This window comes from Dromiciops gliroides, chromosome 1 (assembly GCF_019393635.1).
Source record: "Dromiciops gliroides isolate mDroGli1 chromosome 1, mDroGli1.pri, whole genome shotgun sequence".
NCBI lineage: Eukaryota > Metazoa > Chordata > Mammalia > Microbiotheria > Microbiotheriidae > Dromiciops > Dromiciops gliroides.
Window position 1 is genome coordinate 27,547,117 of NC_057861.1, and position 13,745 is coordinate 27,560,861.

General features: G+C 46.0%; 1 protein-coding gene across 4 annotated transcripts in view; it reads right to left on the minus strand.

The window, feature by feature from the left end:
• PTPN11 (protein tyrosine phosphatase non-receptor type 11) overlaps positions 1-13,745 on the minus strand; it is a 71,704-nt gene that overhangs the window by 31,518 nt on the left and 26,441 nt on the right. For all 4 annotated transcript variants that reach the window (XM_043982153.1, XM_043982168.1, XM_043982144.1 and 1 more), the window contains exons 4-6: positions 12,654-12,846; positions 11,378-11,494; positions 10,602-10,715 (exon numbers count right to left, since the gene is read on the minus strand). In XM_043982153.1, the coding sequence (XP_043838088.1) occupies positions 10,602-10,715; positions 11,378-11,494; positions 12,654-12,846 (424 nt within the window). The remainder of the gene's footprint in view (positions 1-10,601; positions 10,716-11,377; positions 11,495-12,653; positions 12,847-13,745) is intronic.

Consider the following 13,745-nt stretch of genomic DNA (forward strand, 5'->3'; position numbering starts at 1 on the left):
GGACCCTTTATCCTGAGCACAGTGAGGAGCTAATTACTGCATGGCTGGCAGCTGTCTAGGCCTAATGAGGAATAATACCTCATCTCTTCCTCAGCTCCCTTCATCTGAGGATCTCAATATACTTGGCAAACATGAATCCATCCTCACCACACCCCAGAGACATGATCTAACATAACACATCTCAGTTTCCAAACAGAAAAAGTGAAGCAGAGATTGAAGAGAAGTGACCCTGGGAAAATCAAGAATTCCTGCCTTTCAAACCACGGCCCCCCCCCATGCCCATCAGAGCACAAGCCTTCCTCCATAAAGCCTGAGGCCCTCTCGACTACCCACAGAAACCTGGATGGCCCCTGCATTCCGAGCTGCCCCTCAAGGAAGATTAATTATTAAACTCGCACTCTAGACAGCAAGCTTCTAGGAAAACATTCTTTCTCCATTGACAAAAGTTACTAATGATCAGTCAGGATGAATGTTAATTGTTTCCGACGTGTTATCTGTGCTCTGTCCTACCCTTCCCTCACCCTCTTCCAAAGCACCCTCTAGCAGAGATGCTAATGATGAGAGAACAGGTAGGAGGCATTCAGCAAAAGGAGGAGAAAAGGGCAAGAAGGAAACTGGAAATCAGATCATTTGGCCTGGTTAGCTGAGAGCTGAAAGCGTACAAGGGAATGTGACCTAGAACGAAAGGGCTTCCGCCACCTTAAAGAGGTCCAGAAACAAGCTGAAGGAGAGCCACATGCAAGAAAGGCGTTCACAAGGGACTGGGAAGGCATGCTCCCCCCCAGCAGTCCCCCAGAGCGAGCAGGTGATCAATCCTATCACTAGGTGAGGAGAGCAGAGGGAGGCAAGCAGGCAAACCCATCGAGGGAGCGGCATGCTCCATGACAGCCTCCCAAGGGCAAGCTCTCTCAGTCTGTCCTTCACCAGCCAAGCCTAAGTGCTGAGTAGCAATGACCATTCAGAGTGGAATCATACTGATCTTTCATTGCTAAAAGATAATGCCACTCCCTCCCCCCAGAAATAGCCTGAAGGGCTCCTTCCTCCCCAGCACCTTGCTGCTGCAGCAGAAGAAAAAGGGGGGGGGGGCCTGAGAAAGTGTGTCTGCCAGGCCACCCCTCTGGTTTCAATCCCTGGAATTACAGGGGTAACCATCTGGATGTCTCCAAAGCCAAGCTTTCTACCGGGTCCCAGTGAATTTCAGGTTGTTCCTTTGGCACTGGCCTCAACTCAAGGGAACACTTCAACTCTATCTGATTCTCCCTCTCAGAAACACTGCGGTGCACAAGAGTAAGACAGGAAATAGCACCAGGTTCTAGAAATTACCCTGCATGAGTCCATCCCTTTGCTGGGACCATGGACTCCAGAGGACTCTTGCTAGACAAATCTCAAGAGTATTAAGGAACAACTCGGTTGAACAAACAAGGCCCACAACGATCTGGGGCATCTACTTTGTGTTCAAGTACAGAAGACACAGGCCTTCCCTCAGAAAGCTTACAATCTAATTAGGGAAGGAGGACTCACCTTTTTTCTTTTTCTTTTTTTTTTTTTTTTAGTGAGGCAATTGGGGTTAAGTGACTTGCCCAGGGTCACACAGCTAGTAAGTGTTAAGTGTCTGAGGCCGGATTTGAACTCAGGTCCTCCTGACTCCAGGGCTGGTGCTCTATCTCCTGAGCCACCTAGCTGCCCCAACTCACCTACTTTAAGCAATATAAGAGAATATATAATTAAGTCAAACTGTGGTGACAGTTGTAGAACCCACTTGCTATGGGCAGTCACAGAAGGGGGGCACCAGTGAGAACTAGAGCAGTCAGCCAGTAAACGCTTCCAGGAAGAGTTAAAATGTGAAATGGTCACTGAAAAATGGGTAAGACTCAGCTGGGCAGTGAAGAGAAAAGACAGGGAATTCCAAGGGAGGGCAATAAGAGAGGCAGAAATGAATGTGGTTATGTTGACAAAGGAGCCAAGTGAGGACTGCACACTGAGGAGGCCTGAAATCAAGGCTGGACAGGCAAGGCTGGGTCCACTTATGGAAAGCCTTCGATGCTCAGCAGAGTGTAGACACACTGTGTGACACTAAACGGGGACTCACCAAATACTTTTTTTTTTTAAGTGAGGCAATTGGGGTCAAGTGACTTGCCCAGGGTCACACAGCTAGTAAGTGTTAAGTGTCTGAGGCCAGATTTGAACTCAGGTCCTCCTGACTCCAGGGCTGGTGCTCTATCCACTGTGCCACCTAGCTGCCCCCCACCAAATACTTTTGATCAGGTATGAGTGACCTGATGAGATAGTATTTAAGGAAGAGTGGTCCTCACGAATTGGGGAAGAGATCAAAGTTCCTAACTGTCCACAGATCCATGGATGAAGCAAAGACTCGGGACAAAGGCAGTGGCCTAATGGGGAAGAGGAGGCAAATTCTGAAGAAATAAAAAGCAACAGGACTTTGTGTCATAGCTCAAAAGGATAAAAAAGGATGAGTTGAAGTCAATGGTTACCAGCCTGGGAGACAAAGAGAATAGCGGTATCTTTTACAGAGATAAGATCATTGGAAAGAGAAGTGAATGAGTTCAATCTTGAACGTGTTGAATTTGAAGATATGACCCGATCCAAGTAGAAACGTAAAGAAGGCAAGGGGAAACAGGATTAGCGACCGAGTAATAGGAGAGGGCTACATATATAGACCTGGGAGTCAATCAATAAGAATTTACTAAATACCTAATCAACGAATCCATAAACATTTATTTAAGCTCCTACCATATCCCTGGACGCTGTGCTAAGTGCCAGGGCTACAAAAAGAGGCAAAAGGCAGTCCCTGCCTTTAAGGAGCTTCCAATCAAATGGGAAAGACTACATGCAAACAAGTTTATACACAGCCAGCCACATACAGGACAAATAGGAAATAATTATAGAAGGAAGGTACTAGAATGAAGAAGGGCTGGGAAAGGCATCCTGTTTGAGGTGTCTGATAGGCGGCTGGACCGTCAGCAGGAAGTCAGGAGAGAGGTTGGATGAGCAGATCTGAAGAATCATCAGCAGAGATGAGTTCACAGAAGTTGATGAGATCACCAAGTGAAATATCCTAGAGGGAAAAGAGGGCCCAGGACAGAGCCCTGGGGGGACACTCAGAGTTAATGTGTGTGACCCAGAGGAAGATCCAGAGACAGAAGAGGGGTCAGATAGGCCGGAGGAGAACCAGGACAGTGTCCCACAAACGTAGAAATAAGAGAGTATCAAGAAGATAATAATCTGCGGTGTGAAAGGCTACCAAGAGGTCACAAAGGATAAAGATGGAGGAAAGACCATTAGATTTAGCATTAAGAATTTACTGGTTCCACTGCTGGGTTTATATCCCAAAGACATCCCCAAAAAGAGAAAAAAGACCTATTTGTACAAAAATATTTATAGCAGCAGGTTTTGCGATGGCTAAGAATTGGAAATCAAAGGAATGCCCATCCATTGGGGAATGTCTAAACAAGCTGTGGTATATGATGGTGATGGAATATTATTGTGCGGTAAGAAATGACAAGCAGGATGACTTCAGAAAAGCCTGGAAAGACTTGTATGAACTGAAGTATAGTGAAGTGAGCAGAACCAGGAGAACATTATGCACAGAGACAGCAATAATGTTTGATGAAGAACTGTGAATGACTTAACTATTCTCGACAATACGATGATCCAAGGCAATGCCAAAGGTCTAATGATGAAGCATGCTATCCACCTCCAAAGAACTGACATTGATGGAACACAGACTGAAGCAGGCGATTTTTCACTTTCTTTCATTTTTTTTCTTTTATTTAAGTTTTCTTGTACAAAATGACTAATAGGGTCATGTTTTATATAATTGCACTTGCATAACCCATATCTGATTGCTTACCAGCTCAGGGAGGGGGAGGGAAAAGGGGGAAGGAGGGATAAAAACTGGAACTCAAAACTATAAATAAAAATGTTTATTTTTTTTTAAAAAGAATTTATTGAATAACTTTGGAGAAAGGATTTGGGGTTGAATGATGAGGCCTGAAGCCAGACTGTAGAAAGTTAGGAAGAGAAGGGGAGAAAAGGAAGTGATGGCCTCGATCATAGGTGGCCTCTTCAATGAGTTTAGCCACAAAAAGGAGAAGAGCTATGGCATGATAACTAGTTGTGATGGACTGATCAAGTGAGGACTTTAGAGGACGTGGGAAAGATCAGCATGTGTATAAACAGTAAGGCAGTAAATAGTGAGAGCAGGAGATTGGCTATAAGTACACGAGTAAGAATGAAGACTGTGAATGGCTGCAGTAAAACAGTGCATTAGGGAGATGTGAAAGGAGTGCCTTGCTGCAGCGGAGGGCCTAGTGAGATTACGTAACATGAATGTGCAATGCATCCAATCAGCCTAGTTCCATGATATTTTTTCCAGCTTTGTTCAGCTGCACATGAGTAGGAATGAAGGTTGTGAGTAGTGGAGTAATCCAAGGCTGAGGCTGGACAGGATAAGGTAGCCATGGACTCAAGAAAAGAAGTCAGTGTAGAGATGAACTAGTTCACCAAAGGGTCAAGACAGAGAAGAGAGAAGATTGCGGCCGCTTAGGAAAGAATGAGGGCTCATGGGACTGGAGGTCACAATGAGGTCAAACAACAGCATGGGGTTTTAAGGCAGAGAAAGAAGCAGAAAGACAACAGACTGTGATTAGGTAAGGAAATTTCTGAGTCCATCAATATGAAAATGGTACATCTGTGGGTGATGACAAGATCAAGGTTATGACCATCTCTAGGTATTACAGAACACGAAGCCCAAGGAAAGATTTTCAATAACGTGGTCAGTAATGTCAGACACAACTGAGATCATGGAGAATGAACACAAAGAAAAGCCCACTGGGCTGGCAATAAAGTCTCTGCTTGCTCAATATTGGTGGAAACAAATACCCCCCAAAATGGAGGCAGCAAGTAGAGACCACCCAGTGGAAAAACTTGGCTATGAAAGCCCAGCCAAAAATAGGCCAGTAGGGAGCACAGCAGGGGCAAGTGAATGTGGGTGTTTGGTGGTTTGGTTTTTTTAAGATGAGGAGACCCATGTATACGTGACAATGAAAAAGAAGCAGCAGTAGAGGGGGAGGGACCAAAGAATCCAACAACATTTCAAGGACTTGTATTCTTCGAAGCAATGAAAAAGTGCTTCAGCTACTCAAAACAGCCTGTTCTTCCAACAGTGACAGCAGCCTCCTCTGCAGTGGCAGCGGACACACAAAGGGGAAAAATGACCCAAGTACAGCGATCAGCAGGAGACCAGATCATTCCAGGCCCGCAGGGGCTTACACGGGCCTATATCTGTGTGAAGACTGAACACTGCCTACCTTGAGAATCTTGGATCTAGCCCGCAGTTTGCTCTGTATTACTTATTTCCCATCTGGAAAACTTTTAAGTACTAAACCTCTTTTGGAGGAGCATGAGGGAGAATGGAATTTCCACAAGGGTGCTGCTTCTTTGTCACTGGGGGCAACTGCTACTAAAAAAAACACCAGAACACATTATGGTATGGTAGGGTATAGCATTCTCCCCAGCCGGGCACAGACTGCCTAGAGTCTGTCTTGCCTCCCAAGGACACACAGGGAATCCAGTTTGGAGTACAACCAACCAATGACGGCAGCTTCAGGGGTTCTTTCTTGACACATTCAGGGACTCTTACATGCTCTGGGTCCAGTGTTTCTGGAAAATATGGCAATTCAAAAAGACAAGTTTGGGGCAGCTAGGTGGCACAGTGGATAGAGTACCGGCCCTGGATTCAGGAGGAGCTGAGTTCAAATGTGACCTCAGACACTTGACACTTACTAGCTGTGTGACCCTGGGCAAGTCACTTAACCCCAATTGCCTCACTTAAAAACAAAAAAGACAAGTTCAGGGGAGCCCTTAACAGCCCTTAAGCAAGTGACCTATTCTCTCTCTAAGGCTTAGTTTCTTACTCTATAAAATGAAAGGGCTGGACTGTATCATGGGGTCTTAACCAGAACTCATGAACTTTTTAATATTTGGATAAATAAATGCATTTCAATATAACTGGTTTCCTTTATTTTATTTTAAAATCTTTATTTATTTGGAAGCAATCAGGGTTAAATGACTTGCCCCAGATCACACAACTAGTAAGTGTCTATGGCTGGGGACAGCTAGGTGGCGCAGTGGATAGAGCACCAGCCCTGGATTCAGGAGGACCTGAGTTCAAATCCAGACTCAGACCCTTGACACTTACTAGCTGTGTGACCCTGGGCAAGTCACTTAACTTAACCCCAATTGCCTCACCAAAAAAAAACAAAGTATCTATGGCTGGAACTGAACTAGGGTGGTCCTGACTCCCAGGCCAGTGTTCTGTCCATTGTAGGAGCCGCCCAGCTGCCCCCAATTGGTTTCCTTTTTAATCCTTTGTATTTTATTTTCTGCATTTAAAAGCATGTTTCTGGGCTTCTCTGCCAAAGAGGTTCAGAACCCCGGGTCTAAAGGATGCTTCAGGACCTTTCCAGCTCAAAATCCTAGTATTTATTCAGGACCAAAGGACACTACCCACGGCTTTTATGTGGAGTTGAAATAAAACTGCATCCTCACCAAAGGGAAAGCCACAGATTGCCAAAGAAGGAAACAGTAACATTTAAGGGGAATTAACAGGGGCTGTGGCTTGCAGGCGGACACTAGTTTCTACCAGCCTCACCAGAGGATTTCACAACATCTGTTTAGCCGTCGGTGAGATGGCTGCAGTACGCTAGGCCTGGGCAAACTGAAAAAAGCTCCAGATCTGACTTAGCAACATCCCCACTGGAGAAACGCAGGGACTTCAGTGACAAAACGAAACTGGGCTTGATGGAGACACAGACATGAGCACCAGCAAATCAGAATCTCGCGTCCCACAAGGCCCTCAGCTTACAGGCAGGCAGCTAGCTCCTCGCAAGCCTCCGCCATGGGACAGTCTGCAAGGCTGGTGCAGGAAGGCCCTGCTCCCTCCCCCCAAACCAGAGAACAGGCACATCTACCCAGAAGAGGAGCCTGGGACCAAGCTGAAGATTTTCATCTAAAATCCGGGCCCCTTCTCCCCTCACTGTAAACAGCAGCATCCTTCAAATACTCTCAGGGATCTGAAGGCCGGCAGGCTGTGTCTTTTATGTAACTGGTTACCAACAAACAGCTTAGAGCTGCTTTTGTCAGTTATAATGACTCTCCTTAAGAGTCACCCCAAAGTGGATAAAATCCAAACCTCAATAACCCACAGATGAGTGTAAGAATTGCTTGTGCCAGTGCCTGTAGTACTTGCTTTCATTAGCTTTGAAGGCACCTCAGATAACTTCAGTGGGTAGGGAATAAGTCTCAAATCAGGAAGGACGTTAACACAGAGAAATCTAAAAGGGGGGAGGAAGGGACGGACCCGATCCCTCCGCTTGTGTCATTCTGGCTCAAAGACTGGACAATGAGGCGATGCATTCAGATCTCTGAAGTGGGGCCACCCAATAAAGAGAAAGGCTCAGGGGAATTTCTTCGGGCCAATGGGGTGGCAGAAAGCTGCTGGATGGGTAGAGGAGGAGGACGAAGGTGGGGAAAGGAGGAGCCAGGCACCGTGTCCTCTGCTTAGCTCCTGCAGTGGCCAGCAGCAAGATTTGCCATTCCTGTTTAGGTCACAGCGCCCCCTGGCTGCCTCAGGTGAGAGTGCTCAGCAGAAGTGAATGCAGCACTGGACACACATCTCATGCAGAATGCACAACGGCTCTGGCTGGGCTCTTTTCTGAGATAATCTGTAGAGCCCAGAACACCGACTGCCAGTGTTAAACCCTGCCTCCACACCGGTCCATCCCGTGTGTCTCAGCACAGTGCCCCTGCCTCCCTGGGCACAGGCACACGAACTGGCTCTACAGAATAGCCAAGCTCTCAATCCTTGGCACTCCTTTTCACATCCCAAGCCCGTAAGAAAAGTCAGCCACCTGCAATCGTTTGTGACGTGAGGGGAATGGGGGGAAAACACTCTGAAAAGCGAGTCCTATCGGCCCCTCTCTATTGGCCAAGTGTCTAAAAAGCAAGTCATTTCTAAAAGCCAGAATCTGGGCCAGCTGACTATCCATGACAAACGAAGAACTTTCCAGAGATCCAAGAGTCTCCACAGAGACAAACAAGCCATGGTTGTGGCAGGTAAATTAATGGCAGGATTAACATTTTATGAAGCTGGCTCCTTTCAAAGGCCATCCCATCCCACTGGAAGAGCACATCATTAAGCTGACGGCATCAGTTTTCTCAGATCAGTTCTCCTATCTAAGCATCTGCCTCCACAGAGCCCACTCTTCCTTAACAGTTTGTTCTGTCCCCAGCCACCAGCCAGAGGCTGTCCTTAAAGCTGACACAATGAAAACCAGAGCACGCAACGAGCAGGGGTAAGGGAGCAGAGAAAGGCTTGGGGCGGCAGGCCGATCTGGCTCCCTCCCCGACTGGCTGGGCCGCTGCGTAGCAGACCTTTCAGAAGATGGCAGGCATCTGCCCCTTTCCTCCCTAGGCCAGCCCGGCTGTGCCTGTCTCTTGGTTTTCACAATGTTCCACAGAGCACTTGGGGGGGGGGGGTGTTTGTGTGTGGTCCAGGAGCCTGAACAGGCCAGCGCTGCATTTAGAACAAACCCTCTTTTTCCAGGACCAGGAGGGGAAGACTAACGCTCCAATCCCAAATCTTGACACAATCAAGAACAACAAGGAGGAAATCCGTATTACAACAAGCTCTCTGCAAAGATCTGAGTCCACAGTGAAAAAGGCAGAAATGAGATCATTCTGTGACCTCCTCCTCCCTGCCCAAGCCACTGTCTTTGTCCTCTTTCACTTTTACGAAGTTAATAGTTACTTGAGTGGAAAACCTATGGTCGTGAAGAGTCATCTCAGGTACAACTTAAAATAGAGGGCCACTTTCCAGCAGCGTAAGCATGGCAAATGTGTTCCCTGGAGTCCACCACAATGAACAGGAGTCCTGAGGCTCAAGGCCCAGCCTAGCCACTTCCTATGGAAGACCCTGGGCAAGCGAAGCTCAGTTCTGTACAATGAGATGACCATGAAGCCCCCTTCCAGCTCACAACCCTATGACCAAAATGAATGGCGGCTACCCACAATGCTCTTTGGTTTCTCGTGCATCTTTTTTATTGGTTGGAAAAGGGGGGCAGAGGAGACCAGGCTGGATTCATGGGATGGAAAGCTGGTGAAGAACCTCCCTCTAGCCATGCAGGCTGGCATCCCCATTCCACTCAGAGGTGGAGGGACTAGCCCAGGGTCACAGCTGGTACGGAGCAGAGAGGACACCTGAATCCAGGTCTTCCTAACTTAAAGGTTGACACTGTCCACTAGACACTGCCTCTTGGATCTTGGAACAGTGTTAAATCCTTCATTATTAGATGATGGTGTCATAAAGAACAGGCCTTTTAAACAAGAGCTGAAGCTTCCATGTAATGTTTGGTGACTTTCTGAAAGAGTCTTTCATGAGAATTTTGTCATAACAAAGGAATGATACTATTAGTCTAAGTTAGCCAAAAAACCCTGGGCCTGAAAGTCAGAAGACCTGAGTTCAAATCCACCCTCAGCCACTAACTAGCTGCAAGCCCCTGAGAAAGTTGCCTTACTTCTGTTTGCTTCAGTTTCCTCAAATGCAGAATGGGGATAACAACAGCACCTGCCTCCTAGGGCTGTTGGGAGGCTCTAATGGGTCAATATTTCTATTAGGTGCTTAGCACAGGGACTGACACAGAGCGGGCATTCTGGAGGTGTTTATTCTCTTCCCTTCCCTGAACATACACTATCCTACAGTGCCATCCCTGATTCTTTTCTACCAAGTGTGTGCGTGTACACACACACACAACACACACACACACACACACACACACACACACACAGAATTGATTGCTTCCTCTATCAAAAGTAATGACCTTTGTTCCCTTGTGTTCTGATTCTTCTTTCACAACATGACTAACACTGAAATATGTTTAATGTGATTGTACATATATAACCTATATCAGATTGCTTGCTGTCTTGGGAAGGGGGGAGGGAAGGAGAAAAATTTAGAACTCAAAATGTTATAAAAACGAATGTTATGGGGCAGCTAGGTGGTACGATGGATAAAGCACCGGCCCTGGAGTCAGGAGGACCTGAGTTCAAATCCGGCCTCAGACACTTAACACTTACTAGCTGTGTGACCCTGGGCAAGTCACTTAACCCCAATTGCCTCACTAAAAAAAAATAAAAAATAAAAACGAATATTGAAAACTATCTCTACATGTAACTGGAAAAAAAATACTTTTTTTTCCTATCATAATAGTAATGACCTTGAACTTTTACAATACAATGAGATTTTTCTTTCTTCGCTCTTTGCAATATTGCTTTCTTCCAGCAATCCATCCTATCTAAGACAGCCAAGCAAAGCTGCTGGGCCTACATCTTCAATGTAAACAGCCACATCCATCCTCCCAGAATAGCACACCCTTTCAATTTACAAGCAGCGCCCCTCCTCCCCTTCAGTAAACTGTTCAATAGCAACACTAAGACACTCAGAGCCCCAATGCTCCAATTGAAAACACTAGACCAATTTATCTCCCATCTCAATGAACATCTGTTCAAAAGTATTAACTTACCTCAAATTCTTCCCAAAAACCTTGTTTCACTTTATCTGTGGTCTCAGCTAATTTGCTTAATTCTCTCACACGGCTTTCAATCTCCGCAGCATTGATTCGAGTTGTATTCAGGGGCTGATCACAACGATCATTTGATATAAAATGAAGAAAACATTAAAGAAGCTTCATTAATACCAAGACTAGCTCCCACGTTACATAACAAAGTCATTATCCAGAGAATCAAAGGGGTCTAGAATATCCAACAATTCACAAAAAAAAAAAGTTAAAATGCAAAGCTCCATTTTCTATTCTGCTCTGCACATAAAGGATATCACTCTTCTCATATAGTCTGACATGCTGACTAACATACAGAGGTTGCTGGGGCTGCCTGTACAATTAAATGTGTTCGATCTTTTTGGTGCAATGGCTCCACCCCTTTTTAAAGTAAGTGACCTCAGCCAGTTGCTTCACCTTTTTTGGCCTAAGTTTCCTGGATGCAGAACAAAGACACTGGACCAGGTGAGCTTTATTGTTGCTTCTCTAGTTCTAAGGTTTTGTGACTCTTTGTAAGTGGGCTTCAGAGTTGGCTGGAAGTGGGACGATATTCACCACTAAGGCACACAGATTTTCAAACAATGATCATGTCTAAGACTGCAAAGCAGTTTGCATCCTTGGAATAAATCAAATGAGTAAACATGTGAAAAGCTGATGTAAACTCTTCTGAAGCGCAGAGCTGTGAGCCCTAAAGTAAGAGACGGTCTCCTTTTTTTTTTTGGTTGGGGGGGGGGGAAGCTTACCTGCTTAAGCTGAAGCACTGTGCCCAGAGTTTCCACCATGGGGTTCTTCTTGTAATGCTCCACAAGGTCTGTTAAAGAATCGAACTTCTCTCCTCCACCAACATCATATTTCAGATCCTTCCAAGACAAAAAATAGCCCACAGTGATTTCCAGCCACTCGAAGTCCTGGGATAGATCAATCCTCCTTTTCCAAAGGAGGTCAGAGGTTCAAGACTGATCAGAAGGCATACAGGGAAGGGAAACAGCAGTGACCAAGCGTGAGACTGCCCCACGAGGAGATAGTTGATAGGGTAACAGAGAGAGCAGCTTGGCAAAGTAACATTAACAATGTGCTCCCTTCTCTTCAGGCAGTACCCACAGGTAACAAGCAGTGTTGGAAGGACATATAACTAGAAGTGAAGGATTGAAACTAGGAAAGGGATAGCCTCCTAAGTAGCCTCCTCTGGGCCTTCTGTCAATGAAGGGGATGAGCAGCACAACTACAGGGTACAGAGCTGAGAGGTGGTCAGCACCCCAGATTCTAGTCCTGGCAATGCCTCCCCTTCATTCTGTGGTTCTTACGGTCACTTTCTCTCCCTGGCCTCAGTTTCCCTATCTTGACTCTATGAAAGACACCCAGAGTCCTGGCCTTCCTTCCTCTTCAAACTGCCAGTCCTTCCCTGACCATTTCCCTTCTATCTAACAAATTAGGAGACCAGAAAAAAGGCTATTTGGGGAAATGACACAAAGATATTCAAGATGATATTAAAAAGTGTAAGCATTTGGGATGGCTGATTTTTTTCAAAAAACTGCAGAAAGATGAGGACGATTTTTATATAGAATATGACTTTACAAATAAAATAGCAAACAAATAGAGCTCTCTAGTTGGGCCTTCTCTCTGGCACAAAGCAACCCCCTCCCTCCCAGATCTATTCCCCAAAGATCCATCATGCAGGGAATCTAGCGCAGAATGGCAAATGTAGTCAAGGCGCAGACTGCAACAATCCTAAAAAGATCTGTGGTCATAAACTCCGGCAGATAAGCCTCAGAGACAGACTTCAGATGCAATCAAATATAAACATATTAGAGATGCTGCAGGGAAGAAGATTCAACACGCATGGGCCGGACTGAAAGTAAAAAACTTAATAGAGTCTTGAAACAATCAGTCCATTTTAATACACAACACAGGGCAAACACAGAGGCCCCAGGCTAGGAGCCACAAGCACAGTCCAGCGGCACCCCCAGCTCCGATCCTGTAGTAGCATGGACACCACCGCGCGTGCCCCTGGGGCTTTACCTGACAGCGAATCATGACGTGTGTCACTTTTGACTTGCCATCGTTACTCTCGCCTTTATCATCCCCCGTGCGGACAGAGAGAACAAAGTCCCCCGGGTGGCTCTGGCTCTCCCGCACTAGGAAGCTTCCATGTTTGCCTTTCTCAGTTAGTAATTTCTCTGCTTCTTTCCCAGAGAGGTGCCCATGAAACCACCTGAAATTGAAATAACATAAATAAATCCTGGGGCTGTCCCGGCTTTCCATCTTATACCAAGCTTCAAACGATTATAAAGTATCAGACTCCCTAAGCACAATTAAAAAGATAGGGTCCTCCCCTAGGCAGCTCCCAAGTGACCAAGAGAAATAGCAGAGCAGCCAGACAAGCTGAAGGGTGCTTATCAAATTGCTTCTATTCAATTCAGATCAACAAACTATGAAATGCTCACGTCCAAGTCCTTGTGCTGGGCCCAGGAATGTGAAAAGGAAAAACTGTCCTAAAGAAGTTTAATTTTAATGAAGGAGATTGGGGGAGACAACGTAGTGGAAAGAGGGGAAAGAAGAGAGGGGAAAGAGGCGGGGAGTGGGAAGAGGAGGGGGAAGAGGGGGGAAGGAGAGAGAAGAGGAGGGGGAGAGTAGGAAGATGGGGAGGAAGAAGGGGAGGAGGAAGAAGAGGGGGAGAAAGGGGAAGGGGGAATAGAACCTAAACCACTATTAATACATCAGAAATCTTCTGCAAAGTCAAGTATTCTCTGTACTCCCCACCTCTGGGGAGATCATGGCAGTTGAACACTGCCTATCATGTCACTTAGTTGATGGTGGTGTGTGTGTGTGTTAGTTCTGATGAACCATATTTTCTCCCTGTTTCTTCTTTCTTCTTTGTTCTATGGGATGGCTCTCTGGGTGATGGAGACTGGGGAAGATGTTGAGAAATGGAGCTGATAATAATAAAAAAACATTTTGAAAGGTAAGCATCCTCATCTTTTCCCATTTCCTCTTTCACTTTGTATTTGCCCACCTAGAGCTACTAAAGCAAGAGGAAGGACCCTCCAAGCTCACTGCTGACTCAAAGACTAATAGATATGAGCCCTTATGAGGCAGTAGAGGCAGAGAAAG